This window comes from Morchella importuna, assembly GCF_003444635.1.
Source record: "Morchella importuna strain M04M26 chromosome Unknown Morimp01GS035, whole genome shotgun sequence".
Lineage (NCBI taxonomy): Eukaryota > Fungi > Ascomycota > Pezizomycetes > Pezizales > Morchellaceae > Morchella > Morchella importuna.
In genome coordinates, this window is record NW_025763432.1 from 31,935 (window position 1) to 57,374 (window position 25,440).

The 25,440-nt window shown below is 45.9% G+C and overlaps 6 protein-coding genes across 6 annotated transcripts; 4 read left to right on the forward strand and 2 right to left on the reverse strand.

Moving 5' to 3' along the window:
- LAJ45_09254 (uncharacterized protein) lies at nt 1-645 on the forward strand (the record flags this gene model as incomplete). The annotated part of the gene is made up of 1 exon (XM_046118798.1): nt 1-645. One exon carries the CDS (start codon nt 1-3, stop codon nt 643-645), a length of 645 nt encoding a protein of 214 aa, XP_045967876.1.
- Nucleotides 646-6,284: 5,639 nt separating this feature from the next.
- On the reverse strand, nt 6,285-7,061 carry LAJ45_09255 (uncharacterized protein; the record flags this gene model as incomplete). The annotated part of the gene is made up of 1 exon (XM_046118799.1): nt 6,285-7,061. The coding sequence occupies one exon, from the start codon at nt 7,059-7,061 to the stop codon at nt 6,285-6,287; it is 777 nt and encodes a 258-aa protein (XP_045967877.1).
- Nucleotides 7,062-13,198: 6,137 nt separating this feature from the next.
- On the reverse strand, nt 13,199-14,525 carry LAJ45_09256 (uncharacterized protein; the record flags this gene model as incomplete). Its single annotated transcript, XM_046118800.1, has 7 exons — nt 13,199-13,412; nt 13,467-13,549; nt 13,599-13,777; nt 13,830-13,944; nt 14,121-14,272; nt 14,344-14,464; nt 14,517-14,525. The coding sequence occupies 7 exons, from the start codon at nt 14,523-14,525 to the stop codon at nt 13,199-13,201; spliced, it is 873 nt and encodes a 290-aa protein (XP_045967878.1).
- A 264-nt stretch (nt 14,526-14,789) lies between these two features.
- LAJ45_09257 (uncharacterized protein) lies at nt 14,790-15,694 on the forward strand (the record flags this gene model as incomplete). Its single annotated transcript, XM_046118801.1, has 4 exons — nt 14,790-14,889; nt 14,956-15,084; nt 15,152-15,517; nt 15,582-15,694. The coding sequence occupies 4 exons, from the start codon at nt 14,790-14,792 to the stop codon at nt 15,692-15,694; spliced, it is 708 nt and encodes a 235-aa protein (XP_045967879.1).
- Nucleotides 15,695-16,139: 445 nt separating this feature from the next.
- Nucleotides 16,140-19,727, forward strand: LAJ45_09258 (uncharacterized protein; the record flags this gene model as incomplete). Its single annotated transcript, XM_046118802.1, has 10 exons — nt 16,140-16,274; nt 16,476-16,568; nt 16,625-16,903; nt 16,969-17,059; nt 17,144-18,427; nt 18,488-18,910; nt 18,974-19,091; nt 19,170-19,436; nt 19,520-19,595; nt 19,659-19,727. The coding sequence occupies 10 exons, from the start codon at nt 16,140-16,142 to the stop codon at nt 19,725-19,727; spliced, it is 2,835 nt and encodes a 944-aa protein (XP_045967880.1).
- An 824-nt stretch (nt 19,728-20,551) lies between these two features.
- LAJ45_09259 (uncharacterized protein) lies at nt 20,552-22,210 on the forward strand (the record flags this gene model as incomplete). The annotated part of the gene is made up of 5 exons (XM_046118803.1): nt 20,552-20,557; nt 20,620-20,852; nt 20,909-21,128; nt 21,193-21,851; nt 21,907-22,210. The coding sequence occupies 5 exons, from the start codon at nt 20,552-20,554 to the stop codon at nt 22,208-22,210; spliced, it is 1,422 nt and encodes a 473-aa protein (XP_045967881.1).
- Between the last annotated feature and the right edge of the window lie 3,230 nt (nt 22,211-25,440).

Here is a 25,440-nt window from a genome sequence, read left to right on the forward strand (position 1 = left end):
ATGGGTTCTGTCCAACACCCGATCGTTATGATCAACTCAGCATGTGCAAGATCAGCCCAAATCTGCAAACTCACACCGGTGCTCCTGGATGAAATCTGGGCTCAAGCAGCCTTAGATCCAGAGTACCTCTCTTTGAAAAAAGCCATTGAGAACACCTCTGGGAATCTGGTGAACCGATACCTGACTTTAAAGGACGGACACGTCTTCTATAAGGAAAGGTGGTACATTCCAAATCATCGGGAACTGAAGCTCAAGATCCTGAGCGCCCTACATGATTCGAAGACTGCTGGTCACTTTGGACAATTCAAAACGGCAGAACGCCTTCGGGCACTGTCCTTTGCCAAAAGATGGACAACGATGTGGAAGAATACGTTCAGAGTTGCGATACATGTCAACGCGCTAAAGCCTCAAACACACAAGAAGAAAGGGATGTTGCAACCTTTAGAGGTCCTCTCTATTCCTTGGAGTTCCATTTCAATGGACTTTATCACCAAAGCAACCATCGAAGAACTTGCTCAAATCTTCCTCCGGGAGATATGGCGACTGCATGGACTTCCTGAGGAGATTATCTCCGATCAGGACTCTAGATTCGAAACATATCGTCCTCAAACTGACGGGCAAACTGAGAGAGTCAACCAACGCTAGAACAGTATCTCAAAAAACTATTGCTTCTGTCAGCGGGACGATTGGGCAGAGTTACTCCCGCTTGCCAAGTACGCCTACAACACGGCCACCCAAGAGTCAACCAAAGCATCGCCATTCTACGCGAACTATAGGTTTCAACCAGATTCCACTTGGCCCTCACTTAAACGGAAACTAGACAACTTCGACGCGTCCAGCGCGGCACAAGCACAGCAGAAAAAATGGTATGATCAGAAACAGATGAGTGCTCCAGAACTGAAGGTTAGGGACGAGGTGATGCTGGACCGATGCAACATCTTAACCAAGTGACCTCAAATAAGCTAGACCACCAAAAAAAATTGGGTCCCTTTGAGGTTGTCGGGAAACTTGGCGTCGCGTCCTACAGGCTGAATCTACCCCTCAGTGGAACATTCATGATATCTTCCATATATCTCTGCTGGACCCTCAACGAGCTATACTGCTTCCACCTCCGGATGAGGTTCAAGGGGAAGGCAGTTACGTTCTCAAGAAAATAGCCGATAGCCAATGACAGCAGGCTGGTCGTGGGAAGAAGTTCGTGCAATATCGGATTACCTGGGAGGGTTATCTCTCAGAAGACTCTTGGGAACCGTACAAATTGTTGTAAGGAATGGCAGACGAGCCACTCCGAGAGTTCCATGCGAAGTATCCCCGAAAATCATGGGACGCATGGTAATACAGGAAAGTGCGGGAAACCGAGACGACGGAGTGTTCTGGGATAAGCGTGGAGAAAACGAGTCTCCCCTTGTTAGGTCACACGTTTCACTTGAGGTTTCCTTTGTCAATAGAAATGGATGCAAAAAATAGAGTGTAACGGAGCCATTTCAACTGTCTGGTGTATGAGTACACACAGGGCCCGGTTACATGCTGAGAGTTATTGATAGAAGCCAGTTGCACAGTGACATGCAAGTACCGGCAGTGTGGTTAGCTACCAGCTGTCAGAGTAACTACATTCTGAGCGCTAGGAAGAGGATCTATTCATGGGAGCAATGATTGACGAGTCTATGCCTCGCCAATGATTAGAAGGCCAGCCAGAGTGAAGCTCTGAGTGCTCGGCGATCCTCTACATCCTCTGAGCATGATAAGTCCGCCGGTAGTGGCAGGGACTATGCCTGGGAAAGTCTACAATAAGTGAAGAGCTCTACAGCAATGATTAAGCTTACGCCTGAGCGGTAGCTCATTCATGCAGGTCCCGGTTGTGCGACAATCAAGACTGCAGGTGTTACAAAGGCTTTGACTAAGGGTGGTTGCCTTCGGAACCGGAAGCACCCGCTAACGCTTAGAGAGAAGCGGGGTAGCGGTGGTATTGCTTCCCTTCCGCTAGAAGGGATCACCAGAACTTAGTAAGGGAGTAGGAGCAGGGAATGGAATCCTTTGGAGTATAAGTACTCAGGATCCTTCCCGCCCAACTATCCGATTTCCTGATTTCTATCTTGCACGGCCAAATCCTTTCTCTCGGATTCTAGCGATACGAGGAAAGGCTGTCCCCGTTACATTGAGTTTGTATGGAATGATTATTAGAGCTACATTTTCTTGTATGCTCATAACGTACCATACCAAAAACCCTAGGTTAGACTCGGGACGAGTCTACCGGAGGGAGGAGTAGTGTAACAGGGCCACAGTAGGGCTGTTACAAAAATACCTGTTCTACCAGTCAAGCCATACGGCCCTAGGTTAACCGCAGCTGGTTCTTCATCGATGGGTGAAGAGAAGGGCAGATGAGCCCCTACCTCTATTGGTATAGAGGGTAGAGATCCTGGCGAGCAAGAAGTCTTACAAGTCAAGCTAGACGACTGGACCAAAACTAGAGCAGCAGGACGAGCAGACCAAATAAGGAAGGGTAACCCCAAACAAAAGTTACCCTACCTTGGCATTCAACCTTTGAGGCGCAATAACTTTGCAGCCGATGCCCGGAAAATATGCTTTACCACGTCAGAAAGGATCCTGGCGATGCTCCGGTCCATTTGGGGTGGTTGAATGAACGCATTGCGGAGTTGAGGAAACACTGCAAAATAAACACGTTTTAGACCCCCAAAAATAACCCCCGGAGCGTCGAACCGCCGGAACCCTCCTGTTTCAGCCCGGTGCATCTTTGGGGGGAGTAAGAGTGCGACCCAAACTACCAAAGCAAACCTTTGCTTTAAAAACACCCAAATCTATTCTAAATACTCTGAATAAGCAATTGCTGTCTGGTCGGCTGTTTCCTCTAGTTCCTAGGATCCCGACCCTTTCTTGGCAAGGATTGCGAGATTTGACTCGGACGAAAATTCGTCCGCGGTGTGGTAGCAACTCTTCTCCTCCCCCTGATAGAAAATAGGTGGTGCCCCCAGATTATTTGAAAGGCGGACGGCCAGTGAAAAAAGGAAAGAGGTAATGAAGGAAGGGGCGCCGAACTTCCATAAAGGAACTCGGTTGCCCCAGATTGGTTTCGGGGGGATCAGGGAGTCTTTACCAGCGAGGAGCCCCCTTAAAGTTATTAAGTTTCTAGACTACAAATAACGATCAAACAAATGAAACTCTATCTTTCCATCGAACGAGCCGAAAGGATAGCTTGTCGAATTCCTTTCTGCCTATCTACCTGATCGAAGTCACGGTCGCGCCCCTTCAAGGCACCCCCGTTACAGGCTGTTACAAAAATACCTGTTCTACCAGTCAAGCCATACGGCCCTAGGTTAACCGCAGCTTGTTCTTCATCGATGGGTGAAGACGAGGGCAGATGAGCCCCTACCTCTATCGGTATAGAGGGTAGAGATCCTGGCGAGCAAGAAGTCTTACAAGTCAAGCTAGACGACTGGACCAAAACTAGAGCAGCAGGACGAGCAGGCCAAATAAGAAAGGGTAACCCCAAACATAAGTTACCCTACCTTGGCATTCAACCTTTGAGGCGCAATAACTTTGCAACCGATGCCCGGAAAATATGCTTTACCACGTCAGAAAGGATCCTGGCGATGCTCCGGTCCATTTGGGGTGGTTGAATGAACGCATTGCGGAGTTGAGGAAACACTGCAAAATAAACACGTTTTAGACCCCCAAAAATAACCCCCGGAGCGTCGAACCGCCGGAACCCTCCTGTTTCAGCCCGGTGCACCTTTGGGGGGAGTAAGAGTGCGACCCTGTAACGGGGGTGCCTTGAAGGGGCGCGACCGTGACTTCGATCAGGTAGATAGGCAGAAAGGAATTCGACAAGCTATCCTTTCGGCTCGTTCGATGGAAAGATAGAGTTTCATTTGTTTGATCGTTATTTGTAGTCTAGAAACTTAATAACTTTAAGGGGGCTCCTCGCTGGTAAAGACTCCCTGATCCCCCCGAAACCAATCTGGGGCAACCGAGTTCCTTTATGGAAGTTCGGCGCCCCTTCCTTCATTACCTCTTTCCTTTTTTCACTGGCCGTCCGCCTTTCAAATAATCTGGGGGCACCACCTATTTTCTATCAGGGGGGAGGAGAAGAGTTGCTACCACACCGCGGACGAATTTTCGTCCGAGTCAAATCTCGCAATCCTTGCCAAGAAAGGGTCGGGATCCTAGGAACTAGAGGAAACAGCCGACCAGACAGCAATTGCTTATTCAGAGTATTTAGAATAGATTTGGGTGTTTTTAAAGCAAAGGTTTGCTTTGGTAGTTTGGGTCGCACTCTTACTCCCCCCAAAGATGCACCGGGCTGAAACAGGAGGGTTCCGGCGGTTCGACGCTCCGGGGGTTATTTTTGGGGGTCTAAAACGTGTTTATTTTGCAGTGTTTCCTCAACTCCGCAATGCGTTCATTCAACCACCCCAAATGGACCGGAGCATCGCCAGGATCCTTTCTGACGTGGTAAAGCATATTTTCCGGGCATCGGCTGCAAAGTTATTGCGCCTCAAAGGTTGAATGCCAAGGTAGGGTAACTTTTGTTTGGGGTTACCCTTCCTTATTTGGTCTGCTCGTCCTGCTGCTCTAGTTTTGGTCCAGTCGTCTAGCTTGACTTGTAAGACTTCTTGCTCGCCAGGATCTCTACCCTCTATACCAATAGAGGTAGGGGCTCATCTGCCCTTCTCTTCACCCATCGATGAAGAACCAGCTGCGGTTAACCTAGGGCCGTATGGCTTGACTGGTAGAACAGGTATTTTTGTAACAGCCCTACTGTGGCCCTGTTACACTACTCCTCCCTCCGGTAGACTCGTCCCGAGTCTAACCTAGGGTTTTTTGGTATGGTACGTTATGAGCATACAAGAAAATGTAGCTCTAATAATCATTCCATACAAACTCAATGTAACGGGGACAGCCTTTCCTCGTATCGCTAGAATCCGAGAGAAAGGATTTGGCCGTGCAAGATGGAAATCAGGAAATCGGATAGTTGGGCGGGAAGGATCCTGAGTACTTATACTCCAAAGGATTCCATTCCCTGCTCCTACTCCCTTACTAAGTTCTGGTGATCCCTTCTAGCGGAAGGGAAGCAATACCACCGCTACCCCGCTTCTCTCTAAGCGTTAGCGGGTGCTTCCGGTTCCGAAGGCAACCACCCTTAGTCAAAGCCTTTGTAACACCTGCAGTCTTGATTGTCGCACAACCGGGACCTGCATGAATGAGCTACCGCTCAGGCGTAAGCTTAATCATTGCTGTAGAGCTCTTTACTTATTGTAGACTTTCCCAGGCATAGTCCCTGCCACTACCGGCGGACTTATCATGCTCAGAGGATGTAGAGGATCGCCGAGCACTCAGAGCTTCACTCTGGCTGGCCTTCTAATCATTGGCGAGGCATAGACTCGTCAATCATTGCTCCCATGAATAGATCCTCTTCCTAGCGCTCAGAATGTAGTTACTCTGACAGCTGGTAGCTAACCACACTGCCGGTACTTGCATGTCACTGTGCAACTGGCTTCTATCAATAACTCTCAGCATGTAACCGGGCCCTGTGTGTACTCATACACCAGACAGTTGAAATGGCTCCGTTACACTCTATTTTTTGCATCCATTTCTATTGACAAAGGAAACCTCAAGTGAAACGTGTGACCTAACAAGGGGAGACTCGTTTTCTCCACGCTTATCCCAGAACACTCCGTCGTCTCGGTTTCCCGCACTTTCCTGTATTACCATGCGTCCCATGATTTTCGGGGATACTTCGCATGGAACTCTCGGAGTGGCTCGTCTGCCATTCCTTACAACAATTTGTACGGTTCCCAAGAGTCTTCTGAGAGATAACCCTCCCAGGTAATCCGATATTGCACGAACTTCTTCCCACGACCAGCCTGCTGTCATTGGCTATCGGCTATTTTCTTGAGAACGTAACTGCCTTCCCCTTGAACCTCATCCGGAGGTGGAAGCAGTATAGCTCGTTGAGGGTCCAGCAGAGATATATGGAAGATATCATGAATGTTCCACTGAGCGGGTAGATTCAGCCTGTAGGACGCGACGCCAAGTTTCCCGACAACGTCAAAGGGACCCAATTTTTTTGGTGGTCTAGCTTATTTGAAGGTCACTTGGTTAAGATGTTGCATCGGTCCAGCATCACCTCGTCCCTAACCTTCAGTTCTGGAGCACTCATCTGTTTCTGATCATACCATTTTTTCTGCTGTGCTTGTGCCGCGCTGGACGCGTCGAAGTTGTCTAGTTTCCGTTTAAGTGAGGGCCAAGTGGAATCTGGTTGAAACCTATAGTTCGCGTAGAATGGCGATGCTTTGGTTGACTCTTGGGTGGCCGTGTTGTAGGCGTACTTGGCAAGCGGGAGTAACTCTGCCCAATCGTCCCGCTGACAGAAGCAATAGCTTTTTGAGATACTGTTCTAGCGTTAGGTTGACTCTCTCAGTTTGCCCGTCAGTTTGAGGACGATATGTTTCGAATCTAGAGTCCTGATCGGAGATAATCTCCTCAGGAAGTCCATGCAGTCGCCATATCTCCCGGAGGAAGATTTGAGCAAGTTCTTCGATGGTTGCTTTGGTGATAAAGTCCATTGAAATGGAACTCCAAGGAATAGAGAGGACCTCTAAAGGTTGCAACATCCCTTTCTTCTTGTGTGTTTGAGGCTTTAGCGCGTTGACATGTATCGCAACTCTGAACGTATTCTTCCACATCGTTGTCCATCTTTTGGCAAAGGACAGTGCCCGAAGGCGTTCTGCCGTTTTGAATTGTCCAAAGTGACCAGCAGTCTTCGAATCATGTAGGGCGCTCAGGATCTTGAGCTTCAGTTCCCGATGATTTGGAATGTACCACCTTTCCTTATAGAAGACGTGTCCGTCCTTTAAAGTCAGGTATCGGTTCACCAGATTCCCAGAGGTGTTCTCAATGGCTTTTTTCAAAGAGAGGTACTCTGGATCTAAGGCTGCTTGAGCCCAGATTTCATCCAGGAGCACCGGTGTGAGTTTGCAGATTTGGGCTGATCTTGCACATGCTGAGTTGATCATAACGATCGGGTGTTGGACAGAACCCATTATAAGTTGTCCTGGCTTAAACAAGAATTTCAGGGTCTTGATGAGCCTTACCCCCCTCTTTAAGGGCGTGGTCCCAACGCCGCGACAAGATGTCTGGTTTGGCGTTTTTAGTTTTCCAGGGCGGTATACAACTTTGAAGTCAAACTCCGCGAGGTTGGCCGCCCATCGAGCTTATCTCGGTTTCAGCGCCCCCCCCCTTTTTTTTTTTTGCTGGTTGGTGACGACCGTGACCGTATCTTTGTAGGAACGCAGAAGGTGACTCCGGGGGTGGTGTACCTCTATGGGATTCCGGGGACAACCCCTTGGCGAACCCAGGCTGGAGGAAACCCAGAGGTGTAACGGAGGTAAAGCGAGCCCAACTCATGCCTAGGTTCGGAAATATGGGAACTGAGGATCTTATCATCCACTAACTGACCCTTGGCTGTGAGGGTAAGGGCCTTCCATTGGGCTGCCGCATCATCCCTAGAGATAGCTTCGCCAAAGGCTGCTCTGAGAGCATCCACAAAGGAATCCCAGCACTTCCATTTCTCATCTAACACCACAGACATCCCAGCTATCCGGTTGGCAGAAGCTTGGTCAATGGAGCTGTGGTAAGCCTCATACCAGTTGGCTGGGGCTTCTCCTTCCATCAGGTTACCAGCATATCGGATCCTAACCTCTTCGTAGGTAAAGAACTGGCTTTCAATGGAGAAGACATTCTCACATTGCCTGATGAAGGTCTCCACATTGTTTGCTTTGCCATTGAACTTGGCCTGAGGGTGTGCCTTTGGTTCTCGGGCCCTGGAGGCAGCGGAGGGGTGTGAGGGGGCCGGAGGTCTCATGAACTGTGTCATGGAGGCCAGGAGCTCTGTCTGCTGCTTCTCCAGCATCTTCCTGAGGTATCTCCGCCATCCTCTCCTATCTCCATACTCAGGCTCCGAATCTGAACTATCTGAGTCCCCTCCCGGGTTGGGATCGCCACCAACCGGGGGGACTATTCCATTTTGTCCACCATTACCCGCTGGTTCTGGGTTCTGGTTTTTTCTCCACCGGGGGTTTCCCTCCGGCTGGAGGTTTCCCTCCGGCTGGAGGTTTCTCCTGGGAGACTTCGCTCGTTGAAGCATGACACAATGGCACCTAACTCCTTGTCGTGAACGTCATAATTCCGTTCGGCTTGTGACATCATTTTGGAGTAAAAGACTCCTGGATACCACTTGTTGTCATCTCGGTGGAATTGGGACGGTATGCTAGATTTAGCGAAGTTGGAGGCATCGGTCTCAATCTTGGTAGCTAGCTCGGCATCAAAGTGGGCTAGTACGGGGGCGGATGGAAGGCCTCTTTCAGGACTTCGAACGCATGCTCCTATCCCTCAGACCAGGTAAACTCGGTGTCCTTGTCTCCTTCCACGGTTAGTGCCGGGTTCGGTTAAAGCCGGACCGAACTCCTGCTTCGGCTAACCACGCTGATTCTCGGAACTGGAATAGGAGTTCGCTTATAAAAGCGGGGTATCCGTCGAACTAAGGAGGGTAAGAATTCTTTTCCTTCTATTCATTCTACACTCCAGGGAGTTCGATCTTTCCACACCCAACACCAAATTTATCACCTCCTTTCAGCAATAATGTTTTTCTTTATTCTATTCCTCTCTTTGTTCATTGCGATCAATTCGTCTATTGTACAAGCGTTTTTATCTAACGCTAGTCGATCTCGGCGGGGGACAAGGCTTAGATCCTCAACTGGTGCGGTTGTTACTGATCTCCTGGAGCTGGATGGTGGTAACACCATCCACGCTCGGAGAGTTGCTCGTAAAGCCGTCCGATCACGGAGTGCTATGAGGTAGGCATGATCCAGCGAGTTGTGTAACCTCTTCTTACTACCGCTAATGCTTCCACAGGCATGCTGTTCCTCGGAGTTTGGAGACCTCGACCTTCGATGGCCATTTCAACCAGGTCCCATTTCTGACTCGGGAGGATTACCGTCGTCCTTATCCCTTCTCCCAACCAGGGGACAGAAGTGTTGGTCAGGCTCGTGTCCGTGCGGCACTGATGGAGAAACGGGAACAGGTGCGGTGGATGCGGGATGAGATTGCGCGAGATGGAAGGGGAGCTGAGTGGATGCGGCAGCGAGTGGTCCAAGAAGAGGCAAGGGAGAGACAAAGACTGGCTCTCCAAGCATATTACGAGGCATGGTGGCGCCAGAAGAAAGCCAGTTATCCCCCTCTTCCGGACTCTTCCTGCCGTCATCGTGGACGAAGTAACGTTGACTTTGGTTGGGACTGGGGCCCAGATGGGGAATGGGGGCCGTTGGTCAATGGGACTATCAGGATTTTCTAGGAGCGATCCTGAATGTGGTCTCCTTTCCGAGCGAAGCTGGGCGCTATATCCCTTTGAGCGAAGCTGGGCGCTATATCCCTTTGAGCGAATGTGGGCGCTATATCCCTTTGAGCGAATGTGGGCGCTATAACCCTTTGACGGATACAGTGGAGACCATAGTAACGTGTTCGCCTCTCCCATGCCAGCCCGAGCTGAATAAAAAAAAGCTAACTGCATGGTTATTTCAGCGTTGAGAGTGGTCCCAGATGTTCCGGTAAAATTTTTTCCTTTCGTCAGGGTTCTTTAAGCGAGGAGCTTAAAGTTATACTGTAACGGGGGTGCTAGGATGATACACGACCGTGACTTCGATCTGACATAGAAAAGGTAAACGGGCAACGATGGATTCATTGGGCTCGTTCGATCGAAAGATGGAGTTTATTTGTTTGATCGTATTTGTAGTCTAAAAACTTAATAACTTTAAGGGGTCTCCTCGCTAGTAAAGATTCCATGACTCCCCGAGTTCAAACTGGGGGCAACCGAGTACTTTTATCGAAGTTCCGCCCCTTTTTTCCCGCTTTTCCTCTCTAGGCCGTCTGTTCCTCTCTAGTCCGGGGACACCGCGACTTTTTTCTGTGAGGGGCGAGAGGAGTTGCTGCCACACCTCAGACGAACTTCCGCCCGAGTCAAACCACGCAATCTCTGCCAAGAGCTGGTCGGGATCCCAAGAACTAGTGGAAACAACCGACCAGATAGCAATTGCTTATTCAATTTGTTTTAGAACAGATTTGGTGTTTTGTAAAGCGAGGTTTGCTTTTAGTAGCTTGGGTCGTACTCCTACTCCCCCTCAAAGGTGGACCGGACCGAAACAGGAGAATTCCAGCGGTTCGACGCTCCGGGGGTTATTTTTGGGGTCTAAAATGTGTTTATTTTGCAGTATTTCCTCAACTCCGCAATCCGTTCATTCAACCACCCCAAATGGACCGGAGCATCGTCAGGATCCTTTCTGACGTGGTAAAGCATATTTTCCGAGCATCGGTTGCTAAGTTATTGCACCTCAAAGGTTGACTTCCAAGGTGGGGTAACTTATGTTTGGGGTTACCCTTCCGTATTTGGCATGCTCGTCCTTCTGCTCTAGTTTTGGTCCAGTCGCCTAGCTTGACTTATAAGACTTCTTGCTCGCCAGGATCCCTACCCTTCATACCAATAGAGGTAGGGGTCATCTGCCCTTATCTTCACCCATCGATGAAGAACAAGCGGTGATTACCCTAGGGTCGTATGGCTTGACTGGTAGAACAGGTACTTTTGTAACAGCCCTACTGTTGCTCTGTTACAGGTAGCTAACCACACTGCCGGTACTTGCATGTCACTGTGGAACTGGCTTCTATCAATGACTCTCAGCATGTAACCGGGCCCTGTGTGTACACATACACCAGACAGTTGAAATAGCTCCGTTACAATGAGTACACACAGGGCCCGTTATATGCTGAGAGTTATTGTTAGAAGCTAATTGCACATTGGCATGCAAGTACCGGCAGTGTGCTTAGCTACCAGCTGTCAGAGCAACTACATTCTGGGCGTTAGGAAGAGGATCTATTCATGGGAGCAATAACTGACGAGTTTATGACTCACCAATGATTAGAAGACCAGCCAGAAGAAAGCTCTGAGTGCTCGGCGATCCTCTACATCCTCTGAGCATGATAAGTCCGCCGGTAGTGGCAGGGAACTTGCCTGTGAAGTCTATAATAAGTGAAAAGCTCTACAGCAATGATTAAGCTTACACCTGAGCGGTAGCTCATTGATGCAGGTTCCGGTTGTACGACAACCAAGACTGCAGGTGTCACAAAGGCTTTAACTAAGGGTGGTTGGCTTCGGAACCAGAAGAACCAGCTAATGCTTAGAGGGAAGTGGGGTAGCGGTAGTATTGTTTTCTCTCTGCTAGAAGGCACCACCGGAACTCAGTAAAGACGAAGGAGCAGGGGAACGGAATTTTTGCAGTATAAGTGCTCAGGATCCTCCCCGCCCAACTATCCGATCTCTACAGTCTTCACCAGAGCTATTAAATATTTTCTACTCGGTAGCAGAGCCCTTAAAGATTATTGAGTTTTTAGCTAATGAATCTTTGAATAATCTAAACGTGATTTCTATCTTGCACAGCCACATCTTTCTATCGGATTCAAGTGATACGTGGAAAGACTATCCCCGTTAAACCGCTGAAATGTTTAAAAAACCTTTTAGAAGACTTGAGAAGCCTGGTTAAAGAGGAAGCAGAGGAAACTCAAGAGAACAAATTGAGGCGGAGAGTTGTCTAGAAAGTGCCAGCTTACTCTGGAGGCTCAACGGATTAGGCGAGGTGGTGAGGAGACTTGAGAGGAGTAGGGAGACTAGTTGTCTTGGCATCAACCTCTGGAGAAAAGGACAATCCCTTGGAGGTGGATGCTAGCTTGCTGATGTATTCCCAGCCATTTTGCTCTGAGTCCATTCATGCTGCAATTCACTTTAGAGGGTTTATAAATAGGTATATTATACTGTTCCACTTTGCTCAGTCTTGATGCCCTTTACAAACAAAAATCCACAACTTCAAATTTCATAACTTTTTAACTAAAGTTGATATGAAAAATATGGAAATAAAAACTAAATATCATCACTAGTACTACACTTTTTGCTTACCGATTTTTTTTTTATAATTTCTTTTTTGGTAAAGTTATAAGCCCTTGACTTTTTGCCCGATTTTCGTCACCTGTAAGAGTGGGCGCACCATACAAAAGGCAGCTCAAGCCACCAGGATGGATATGGTCTTTCAGCGATTACACCTCACCGGAAGTCTCTTTCTTTTGTTACAGTATTCGAGTTTTTTCTTTGTCTATGCTTCTCATGCTCCATTTCTTTTGTCTTCTTCTGTTTTCAGTTCCATTTCCTCATGGGGAGTGTTTTACTTTTCGAATTGGTAGAGGTATTTTTATGCCATACTTTTAAAAAAAAGTCTCCAGACTATGAAACTCAGTCTGCAGCTTTATTACAACGGGCTTGCGTTCGGTACTTTTCTCAACACAGCACTCCTTACAATTCATTAATTTACCAAACAAACGGCTTTATACAAAGCAGCAGTGTTGTTCAATGCGAATTCTCTGTAATGTGGTGAGAAAACACTACTACTCCCTTTGAGGTAAATATTTTTGTTTATTGAATGCGCATTACGTTACATAAGTCTAGCCACAGCAAGATTACAGAATTTGATCCAATGCGGTTTTGTGATAGCCCCTTTTTTAGTACTGTATATTTACAGAGAAACCTATCATCATTTCACCCCCTATCAAACTTCCAGCAGTTGGAGGGAACGATACCTGTAGTTTACTAACAAATAACTCACTCTAAATCCATCACGGGGGTGGATCCATGATAGGTTTTGCTGTATCTATGCAGACTTCTATTATTGCGTTCCCTAGTTTATGAACACTCGAATTTACTAAGTCATTCACTGTGGAATTGTGCGCTGTCCTGGCCTATGTCAACCGCAAGTACTTAGTCTGTTGGGCAGAGTGGGAATTCCCTCCTGCGTAGTTAAAGCTCGAACCACATTCGCTTATATCCTTCCCCTATGAAGAAAGGAACCTCGGCGGTCCCGCTGGAATAAAAAATTTAGGTGGTTTAAGAGGCAAAAGCAACGGAAAATTGAAGGTGCGCCCTCATATACATGTATAGTAAACACTAAGGAATAGTAGGAAAGATATACTGTCTATCATTTGTGGTGTAAAGTCTCCAACGCTGTACCTGGAGAATCAATCACTGCCCGATCTAACCCAATTTACTGAACCGTGACTCTCAACTCGTCATGAAAAACTCCAAAATATATTAGACACAGAAATATCCGAGCAGCCCCATACTGGTCAAGGCGACCCCAATCCACCACCATCTATCCGCATTAATATGCTCCGCACTCTTTAGGTTAGGTGGTAGAGATCGCTTCAGTTTCATCTTTGAGGCCGCGGTAGCTTTCGGCGCGGCTGAAGACGTAGGGTTCAGCGTTTGAGTTGGTAACATTTGAGGTGGACGGTACGCAAGATAGCTACAGAGAATAATTAGAAACATTTAGTATGATAATAGACGTAATGAAACGTACAGTGGGTTCATCGGAGAGCCGTCAAATTTGAAAAGATTTAGGCGGTGCATCCCACGATATTCATCCAGTACAATCTCCCAGCTCTACGAGGTGTCAGCGGATTGGAAATACTACGGGACATCATACTATTACCTTGTAAATTTCTGTAGCATTGTATCTGGTGTATATGGAATTCGTGTATTTGCACGGATCTGATAAAAGTTGTCGCCCGTCGACTTTTATCGGCGTAAGGGTCAAAGTGCCATCCGAAGCGATATCATATTTCCCATGCTGCCATTGCATGATGGCCTGGGTACAAGAAGGATGTGTGGCTATAAATCTGTTAGAATCGATTCTAGGTGGTGAATGGTATTCCAAACTGACGATTTGCGATAGCTAAGTATATTGCCTCTTCAAAGTAGCCATCATCTGTGAAAGAAAACGATGTGCCTGTCAAACGAGGCTCTTTCATGTCCTCCGTAACTGGATCATAAAAATCCTATCTAGGGTATTAGCATAAGCTCACAAAATGCTGCTTAGAGCCTCAGTCTGTAACTCGCTACATGTGAACTTGAGGATACATGTACGTGAGGGAGTATGCACGTGAGCTGAATGAGAAACTTGAGCAAAGGCACTCTAAGCTTTGGGCGGGCGGCTTTGCCAGTTGGAGCTTACAGGTCCCGTGAATACAGTATTTGACTTAGATGACCAAGTTCCCGTGAGGGACGTCACATTATTGAGTGCGTTCGTGAACGGAGCGAAACAGGCAAGCGAGAGCGCAAAAGAGAACGCTGAGGGTAACAGCATATTTTTATGGATGTTTCCTCCTGGTAATATAATCAACTGATAGGTTCCTGCTGAGAGGTGCTTGCTCCGGTTGGGAGTAGGAGATACTCGCGTTTGTAGGCGTGCTGCTGGCCCAAAACTTTTGAGGGTTGAGTAATGAAAGAGCTTAGTAGACTCGCAGTGATAAAGATGGCGAGAACTAGTAGGTACAGTATTTTGGTACTGCACTTCCGCTTCGGGACGCGCACGGGCCAATTCAGGGGCTACAATCGCACCTCGTTATACCGATGCCATAAAAGCCACAGATCTGCTCTAATGTTTCGGAACTTTCAAGATGCTGGTCTTGATATATCACTACATGTATATCACCTACATGCAGTTTAGAGGAAAATAAGAAGTACGTACTTTTAAAAAGGGCTAGATACATGTACTTAAATCCCTTTAATCTGACCTGAAAAAATTGTAATCTACAGTTTGTGCAACATACGCTTTTTAAATGTTTTCGTTGGGTCTTCCTTTATCCCTCCTCCTACGATTGAAAATTCCACCGAACAACAAATGACGACTAGATCTGTAATCACTACTGCCAAACGGCAGCTCAGATCTTCTGTCAAGAAAACTATCTTGTCTCTCCCCGCCGAGAATATTCTTTCTCAATGTATGAAACCCCGATATCATTCCCGTCTCACTTATGATTCTAAGGAGGAGCTCTAAAATTTCATAGCCCAGATATGTGTCAACACGCTACTATCCCTCCCTGAATACCAGTCCTCGAGGCGCATTAGTATTTTTCTCTCAATGCCAATGAAGGAAGTTGATACATCCTGCATTGTTGAAGATGCACTGATCCAAGGTAGAAAATAGCTACGCTTCCCCAACCCCCCTCGCTGGTTACTATAAATCATTCACACTTTATGAAGAAAAGATGGTACATGTGCCTTATATTCATAGACAGTCTAAATCATCCCTGGGCATGGTCGACCCCGCCTCTGTGTCATCACCTCCGAATTTGATGGATATGCTTTCGCTGTTCTCTCAAGTCGACTATGAATCGTTGGAGCCCGATTCATGGGGCATCCCTACCATTCCGGAGCATTCCGTTCCTGGAAGAAGTAATTGCTTAGACCATGAAGGACTGGACTTAATCGTGATGCCAGGGGTTGCGTTTGATGAAGGATTTAGAAGATTGGGACACGGCAAAGGGTATTACGACTACTTCCTAGCACGATATAAACAGTTGGTAGACTCTAAAGGCGCTGAGGGCAAGATGAGAATGCCTATCCTAGGTATGATATCACGCTCTAGGTGAGGTTTCACTGATTGGGAAGTTGACATAAACAACTTGTGTAGTTGCTTTGGCTTTGAAAGAACAAATCTTCGAAGATGGGACTGTACCTGTAAACCTGAGTGATTGGCCGATGGATATTATCATCACAGGAGAAGGGAAGCTTTTACGAAGATAAAAACATCATGTTGGCGATATATAGATATAGTTGTATTTTGACAGCGCCATGCACAATGTAGTCTGAGAATGCTCTGCTTCAGCCAGGGCTCATCGTTTCACGACCCTCCTGTAAATTGAAAGTCCCGATTACAAGAAACGCGCCTACACGCATCTGCGTTATCATCTGTGTAACTTTGTTAACAAGACCATTGTTGCTATGTAACGGCACCCAGCAAACAATGGAATTGTATGCCCGTTGCGGCAGAACAACCCCCCAAAATTGTGATCAAAGCTCAGAAACAAGGTGTGTCTCTGCTCTTCTTCGATCCTCCTGAACCCCACCAACACCAACATCACTCCATAAAGTCTTTTAATATCAATTATCTAAGAGGAGTTTTCAAACCATACCACTCTCTTTTCATCTCTAAACCTTTCGCTCTTTTGGTTCAACCAGAATCCTCATTATGGCTTTCTCAAATGGCCCCACCGCCGACCCTCAATTTGCGCCCGTGCTTGCTGCCCTAGCCACAATGCAAGGCAACGTCGAAAGGGAACAGAAGTACCAAGCTACACAGTTCCTGGAACAGTTTCAGAAATCGGTTGGTCTTTATTCGGATATTCTTGCTTTTTAGTCGGTGGAGAGAAAGAGATGGGGAGATGGAGCTGCAGATGGCTTTTCGTCTGCTTTGAGGCTCAGCTGGATGATGGCGGGGTTCGTCACGGGGGATGCGGGGTAACCCTGCAACAGAGGTACAGGACCGGAGGTGGGAAGGCGCTGACAGGAATCCCGATATTTACAGCCCGAGGCGTGGACAACTGCCCATTTGATCCTGCAGTCCGAGAATGCTGCCGTGGAAGCGAAACTTTTTGCCGCAACCACATTGAAGGGAAAGGTTTGGTCATTTCTTGTTCGCCGTAGCAACTTGAGCGCCCGCTGACAAAGGCCAAGATTACCTATGATATTCACCAGCTACCTCGAGAATCTTTAGTCCCTCTGCGGGATTCTCTATTGAGTCTTCTCATGAGCTATCGTAAAGGCTCTCGGCCGATTCGCACGCAATTATGTGTCTGCCTCGCTGGTTTGGCTCTACAGATGCTGGAATGGAAGGATGTGATAGAACTGGTTGTAAGGACATTGGGAAATGATGTGGAGAGCAGTGTCTGTTTGCTGGAATTTCTGCGTGTTCTGCCAGAAGAAGTCACAGAAGGAAGAAAAGTTGCGTTGACGGTATGTTTTGATATTAATATTCGATATATACATCGATATTGCTACTTTCTGACTAAACCATATAGGAAGAAGAACTCACAACTCGCTCTCAAGAGCTACTCACAGATAATGCTTCGAGGGTTTTGACCCTTTTAGTCCAGTATTCTCAGTCTACAGGTACTTACCGATCTATTGATATTTCTCGGCGATTTTGCGGTTTGCAATTTGGGCTCTGACTTTTGACCATTGAAACCGGTGTAGCCAATATCCCCCCGAGTCCTGCTCTTATCTCATGCTTGAATTCGTGGCTTCGTGAAATTCCTGTGAGCGATATTGTCAAGACACCTCTTGTTGATGTGGTTATCTCTGGCCTTTCTTCAGAGGACGCCCTTGATTCAGCTGTCGAATGCCTTTGCAACATGTTTAGGGAAACCCGTGAAGTGGACGAGTCGCATGACGTTATACAGGCTTTATACCCACGTGTCCTAGCTTTACGATCAAAAATCGGTGAATCTGTTCAAGAGGAAGACATGGAAAAGTTTAGAGGATACACCAGACTGTTCTCTGAGGCAGGGGAAGCTTGGGTTGTTTTAATTTCCCGCCTACCATTGGAATTCCGTGGATTGGTCGAGGCCATTGCTGAATGTGCAGCAAGAGACTCTGACCGTGAAGTTATCTCACTAACCTTCAATTTCTGGTATGAGTTAAAAAATTACCTGGTCCTAGAGAAATACATTGAAGCCCGGGCGCAACTGGCGGACATCTTTGCTGGACTTGTGGATATTATGGTTTTGCACCTTCATTACCCAAAGGGCAGTGAGGAAGACCCCTTTGATGGTGATAGGGAATCGGAGGAAAAGTTCCGAGAATTTAGGCACTCGATGGGTGATGTCTTGAAGGATTGCTGTGAGGTTATCGGGTCAACGGAGTGCTTAGGAAAGGCCTTTGCTCTTGTTCAACAGTGGATGCAGCAATATTCCGCGAATGGCCAGAAACTGGTAAATGGCCGGGTCCCAAATTGGCAAGACTTGGAAGCACCATTGTTCAGTCTACGGGCAATGGGAAGGATGGTTCCAGCGGATGAGGATCAAGTCTTGCCTCAAATCATGGCATCCTTGGTACAATTGCCCGAGCACGAGAAGGTACGGTTTGCAGCTACTCTTGTCTTAGGAAGATATACCGAATGGACCTCAAAGCACCCCGATTATTTAGAGTTACAACTTAACTATATCACCAATGGTTTTAAACACAATTCCAAGGAAGTTGAGCGAGCGGCAGCTATGGCGTTGAAATTCTTTTGCCAGGATTGTGGAAAATTGCTAGTTGGCCATGTCGGACAACTACACCAATTCTACGAACATGTTGCTGGTGACCTTCCGCTACAAAGCTTATACGAGGTTACCGACGGGGTTGCTCATGTTGTTGCTGCTCAACCTCTCGACAAGATTTATGAAGCACTGAGGCTCTTTTGTGAGCCAATTGCAAAGAGGCTTATGGACAAGGCAAATAGTGCCAACGATGAGAAGGGTAAATGCGAGCTGGCGGGTATGAATTACTCCAATCTAGTGTCCCACCAAAATGTATCGCAACTTCTAATGAAAACAGACCATATTCAGCTTCTATCAATATTCGTCCAAGTTGTTCATCCCCATGTTCCAAAGGGTCAAGAAAACCCCATGATCCGCTTCTGGTCTGAAGTGTTCCCAATCCTAGCAACAATTCTCGAGAACTTTGTTGAGTTCCTGCCAATCTGTGAGCGTGTCTCACGGTGCTTCCGAAGCATGCTGATCAGTTACCGAACTGATATGTTACCACTCCTGCCTTTAATGGCTACTAAATTGGTGGCCTGTTTTGAGAAATCTAATCAGGGATGCTTCTTATGGGTTACTGGGGCGGTTATTAGAGAGTTCGCGGATGAAGAATTTGTTGATGAGGCAACAAGGAACTCAATTTATCAATTTTTGGAACACCAATGCTTAACCATGTTCCGATTACTGAATAGGGTATCGCCTACGGAAATTCCAGATGGTTTGTTCTTCCTGGTCTAGAGTGTGATCCATTTGATTCTCTTGATTTGCTAAATCTCTGTAGTTATTGAGGATTTCTTTCGATTACTTGTAGATGGTGTTATGTTCCATCCCTACAAATTAATACGCTCCTCTCTTCTCCAACCAATCTTTGAGGCCTCGCTTGCATCGTTAGAGCTACAGTCGGTTGACCCTCTCAATGCGGTGCTTCAATTTCTCCGAGATGTTCTAGCTTATGGTCGCTCCTCACCTCCGACCAGTGCATATCCTGATAATCCAGCAGCTGTCCAAGAGGCAATCAAAGCTATGGCCCTAAGTAAGGGGGAGGCCATTACACAAAAGATTCTAAGTGGCTTGATGTATTCCTTCCCAAGAGACTGTGTGCCGGATTCTTCAGGTGTCTTATTGGCACTTGTGGAGCTCTGTCCTGAGCCGTGGCTACAATGGATGAAACAAACTTTGGAGATTTTACCTGCTGGAAGTATCTCGCCAGCAGAGGCTCAAAAGTTCTTGAAAACGCTTGAAGGGTATTTATCCATTATTCTCTCGCATTTGCACCCCACTCCATGGTTTTCAAAGACATACTAATTATACTGTTCATCGTATATAGTGCCGTTTCTATAAAGGATTGGAAGAAAATTAGATACACCCTTCAGGACTTCACGAACTGGTATAGGCGTAAAAATGTAAACTACCCTATACTAGCCCCCGTACTTCAAATAATTTTGACCTGACATTCACTTCTCTAGGTTACTCCCAGAACTGCCGTTGCTGGGATCGAAGGGATCGAAGGCTCAAGATTTCAGTTCAGTGGCTGAGGGGAAGGTGTCCAAGTTTTATTTACGCAGCTCATAAGAAAATAAATCTTGCCTAATAGGATGAGTACATAAAACCTTCAAGAAGACAACCGTTGTCCAACTTAAGCCGTCAGAATTGCTTGTAGGATCTTTGCTATGTTTCTTAGAATGTTGCTATCACGAAAATATTGGAGCTTGCTTCCAATATAAACATCTTATTTGGAAAATTAAGGATCAACGCCTAGCTGCGAAACCTGGTCTCAGCCAACTATCTACTTTACATCTAGACAATAAAGTTGACTGCCGGTGTCAGAATGTGTTGCAATTGTCATCTACCCTAGGGTTGAGGTGTATCAGGGTTAGGGATAGTTATTTTCGTCTGCAATCGTTGGCGTCATGTGATTTCGTTCCTGTTCAAGCAATTCTCGTTGTCATTCACTTAGGTCAGCAAGGACATCCTTAGGCGGTTAGAAATCGAAATCGTGACCGAACCAGATATGTCAGCTAGGTGCTCAGTTGAACTAGAGTAGTCTACTTCCATGCTTAGGCAGTTTGCTGCAAGTAACAGGCTGGGTACGAGACTACAGTTAAACGTAATTACTGTTTGATTTGGACTGACCGCCAAAAGATAATCAGTCTCAAATATACGCCTAAGCATTTCATGGAGTTGATCGATGGCTCCGTTCGGCGCGGCTAGGGTGCCAAGGATCACGTGGTGATTCTGTTTGTTTCGCGACTAAAGCTCCCACAAACCTGAGTCTTCAACGCAACACCTCGTCTCCCACTCCATCGCACAGCAATCATTAAAACCTTATAATTATCTTCTTAGCAGCTTAACTTCAAATATGGCGGTAAGTTTCTGACGTAAACACCCACGATTCTGACATTAAAACTCACTAATAAACGTGGCTAGAACCTTGGAATTACCACTGTCAGCGAAGCGAAAGAAATCCGAGGCATGAACCTTATCGCAGCCCATTCCCATATACGGGGTCTTGGAATCGATCCTGATACACTTGAACCACGCGCTACTAGCCAAGGGCTTGTTGGTCAAGCCCGCGCGAGGAAGGCTGCGGCTGTTATCCTGCAGATGGTGAAAGAAGGAAAGATTGCTGGACGAGCGGTATTAATGGCCGGACCTCCTAGGTATTCGTGATATTCCCCTTTATTTCCCTGGTTATCTGTTATTAAGTATGGCACAGTACGGGGAAAACGGCGATCGCGATGGCAATGGCGCAGAGCTTGGGTCCTGATGTCCCATTCACTATGCTAGCGAGTTCTGAGATTTTTTCCCTAGAGATGTCAAAGACAGAAGCTCTCAATCAAGCATTTAGAAAAAGCATTGGAGTCCGGATTAAGGAAGAAAGTGAAGTAATCGAGGGAGAAGTTGTAGAGATTCAGATCGATAGATCTATTACAGGGGTGGGTCTAACTTCTAAGGTGTGCGTCTCAAGGGTTCTAGCTAACATTTATGGTCTATAATCAGGGCCAAAAACAAGGAAAACTCACCATGAAAACACAAGACATGGAGACTATGTATGACCTGGGCACAAAAATGATCGATAGTCTCAGTAAAGAAAAAGTGATTGCCGGAGATATTATTAGTATCGACAAATCCTCAGGAAAAATCACTAAGCTGGGTCGTTCTTTCACAAGATCCCGGGATTATGATGCTATGGGACCCGACACCAAATTCATCCAATGTCCTGAAGGGGAGATCCAGACAAGGAAGGAGGTGGTTCACACCGTATCATTACATGAAATCGATGTCATTAATTCCCGCACTCAGGGTTTTCTTGCCCTCTTCTCCGGTGATACCGGCGAGATTAGAAGCGAAGTGCGAGACCAGATCAATACGAAGGTCGGCGAATGGAAGGAAGAAGGGAAAGCTGAGATTGTGCCGGGTGTTCTATTTATTGATGAGGTACACATGCTTGATATCGAGTGCTTCTCATACATCAACCGCGCACTGGAAAGTGAACTTGCACCAATTGTCATAATGGCTAGTAACAGAGGGAACTCGAGGATCCGTGGGACAAACTATAAAAGTCCGCATGGACTACCAATTGATTTCCTTGATAGGGTTGTGATCATGCCGACATACCCCTATGGCCCCGAGGAAATTCGGGAGATTATCGCTATCCGGTTTGTCTTTCCGTAATTTGACGCAAGAATATATGGATTACTGATTTCCATACAGAGCCCAAGAAGAAGAGGTCACTCTTGCTGCCGACGCCCTAAATCTCCTTGCTAAGATCGGACAAGAAACAAGTCTTCGCTACGGCTCTCACCTTATCACTACTGCAAGCCTCATCGCAGCAAAAAGGAAATCCAATATTGTTGAGGTTTCCGACGTTCAGCGAAGCTATAAACTCTTCTATGATCAGGGAAGAAGTGTGACCTTTCTCCAGGAGTACGAAAAGAAGTTCATTGGGAACGAAGGTTTAGCTACGTTGTCTGGAACTAACAGCGGTACTGGAAACGATGAAATGGAGATTTCTTAGAATAATGTCTGGTCTTGTGGAATGTGCTTGTTTAATGATGGGGCAGTACCATAGTTTTTGAGGGAAATCAACTAAAACTAGAGTGAGTTTGGCGCTTGTAAATAGGGTCTATTATTACTTTTAAAAAATTCCATTAGTTTCAAAAATCCAGAGCTAAACTACTATCCTTTTCTACAAGTAGAGGACATTCCCCGGACCCTTCATGCTGAACACCTCAGATACTTGGTGACCTAATCTTTCACTTCCTTATACATGTAGCTCTTAGTATATCGTACCTACAGTGTCTAATGACTTGTTTTAGTGTCATCGTCTAGGCGTATAGACGGAGTGGACTTGTATCATTCCGTTATACATGTGAGTTTGTATGTAGAATACCTTCGCAGTCCTTTCTACTCTGGTTGATTGATTCTTTGATTGATTCAATTAATCAATCGTAATACAAAATTCTTCATGACAAGGTGATAGATACACTGCAAAGTACCTTCAGTTTTCACAATAATGTAGTTGAATTATTAATTTCGTGCATATGTATACTATATCAGCCCGCACCACACATACACTTACATATAAGAATTACGGAGCTTTCGAAGGCCGATACATGTACAAAGCCAGCCAGCAGCCGCGACCACTCAGCCGCGATTTTTCTAGGGAATACTTGATTTAGGCAGTGATTCCCTAGGTTTAGAGATCTTCTACTTACTATTCTTAACCAGGAATTTCCTTAATTACCAAGAGAAACAGCGACTGAGTGGTCGCGGCTACTGACCACTTGTCTAAGCTTTAGCAACGAGCTCGATCCTCGAGCTGCCAATAATTATAATACCTTTCGAATGATAAAAATAACCGAGCAAATACATATATTCCGAACGGCCTAATGAATGTGTACACTGGGTAGGGAGTCTCAAGTGTTTGATTCCAGTTCTAGACAAATATATACCAGGTGTTATTCTATAATTCAGATATCTCACCTATTTACAGACAGTACTAATTCTGGTTAGTATTTACCTGTAGCTACGTGTATGTAATTAGTTGCTACAGGAAAATGATCCGAATAATATTTTTGGAAAGCCACAATGAGTATAAGTATATCACACCAATTCCGATTGACTAATACAGAATATACAGTGACTTACTGAATTTCAACGAACTACATGTAGGGTGACCATTGGAAGCTTCACTACATCTATAGTAAAATAGGATTGGGACTGGGCCTAACGGGGGCGCTCAAGGCCGGAGGCCTAGGACCAGTTAAAACAGACGGTATTATATTCAGCCAGAACTATACATTACTATAATATAACTATACCCATGTGAATACGTTACAGGTCACTAAATTCATTGCATAATATAATCGATATATTTAATAATCTATACTTGATAGGTTCTAGTGTTAAAAATATGCAATTCATCGGTTATTTCTCAAAGCAATCCAGCTGCTCAAGCTTTGTCGGTTTCTGATAAGTGAATATTAGGAAGAGAAGAGTTGTTGTAATACAACTATATCATATGACACGACCTAGAGTTCGGTCAACACTCTCCTAATTAACGCTCTCTCTACGACATTCTTAGCCAAATAATGCCTGGTTGGCGTTGATTGCCGACCTTTGCTTCTAGAACTATGAATAGTCTTTAGTTAATATTGACGCTCTGCTATGAACAGAAATCCTTTAAGACTGCATGCGATTAATGAATTAAAAATCTTAGTTGTCGAGTGATACCCCATGAACTATCTGATCGAGTGATAGTCCATGATCAGATGAAAGGGAAAGACCAACATGATTGATTGATTGATCATTCATTTATTGGTAAAGACCTACATGTAGTCTCGTGTCCGCCCTATGGTGTGATTCTCCAGCATAAGCACGAGACTAGGAAAGACCGACAACTACATACATGCTAATAAAATTCCTCTCTTTAAAGAACGATCAAACTTAACCTAAATGGCCTCGACTAAAGGTAGGCTTCTATAGCTGGCATATATCTCAAATTTTGCAACAATGTCAATATGAAAAGATACTGTATCAGGCCAAAACTCGCCAAAATACAACCTCTGGCCACAAGTACACTCATAATAACATATGTAAATCCTTACCATTTGAGGAATACATGTAGGTATAGGCTTATCAGTACTCAAAATTATAAATTTCATGTCTGTGGACAATTAAAGGGGCTATCTTCTAATATGCACTGTAAAAGTTCCTTTGCGAAACTCTTTGTACTTAACGGCTTGCTCCTCCCTAGTACTCGTAATTTTTTTGCGTTTCCGGACTGGACTGGGTCCGCATACCACCAAAATATGGTTGTCAAGCACGATTTACGCCCATATGCGGACCTAGTCCAGTCCGGAAACGCAAAAAAATTACGAGTAGTAATGTCGCATATTATATTTCTCACGTGCTTTTGGAGCTGGAGGTGCAGTCAACTTAGAGGGCGGCAAGACTAAAGATCACCACTCTCTAAGTGACCAATATAAAGTCATCTTGCTAGTACCTGCATGGCAGCCAGCCCACCCACGGCGCAAAAGGTGGATGGGGCCGAAGGCCCTATTGAAGCCCCCCCCTCATAGTTGTACAGGGTGGACTTGATACTTAACCCGCCGTTTGAAATGTATATGCCAAGCCCCATACAAATTCGAGGGCTTGGCAGGGATCTCAGGGATGCTCACACAAAAACTCCAACTAACGCGGAATTTTTACACCCCGTTCGGCAAAACTGAGATATGAGGTTGCAACCTGAAAAGATTGCAACCAAATATGTGACTTTTGGGATCTAGTATATTTGTGGATAGTGTGGTTACAATTGGTGTGTTCGGCTGCAACCACAAGTTGGGGTATCATACCGCAGTAATTCTTCTCAGCGGACAGTTACACAGACGTCGAAGTTGCCTTTTACAGCGCGTATGAGGGAAGATTAGGGGGACGTTTTCAAGACAAATCACCAGAACAAGTAATTTCAACGTCAATGTGGGTGTCCCCGAAACAAATTACTGCGGTACTTAATGGGTTGAGCCGCTAGTTTTAGTGGTTCTATTTCAAATATTTAGGGCCCGTTGTTGGCCGGCTGTTGTGTTCACTCTCTTTTTGTGTTCGGCTTCACGACAATCCGAACGATGAAATAAATAAATTCTTAGTTTTATAGACAGAGGGAGAATTTCATTTGCGCTATCGACGACGACAAAATGAATGATGATGGAAAAGAAGAAGAGGAAAGTACAAATCTAACTATGAGGT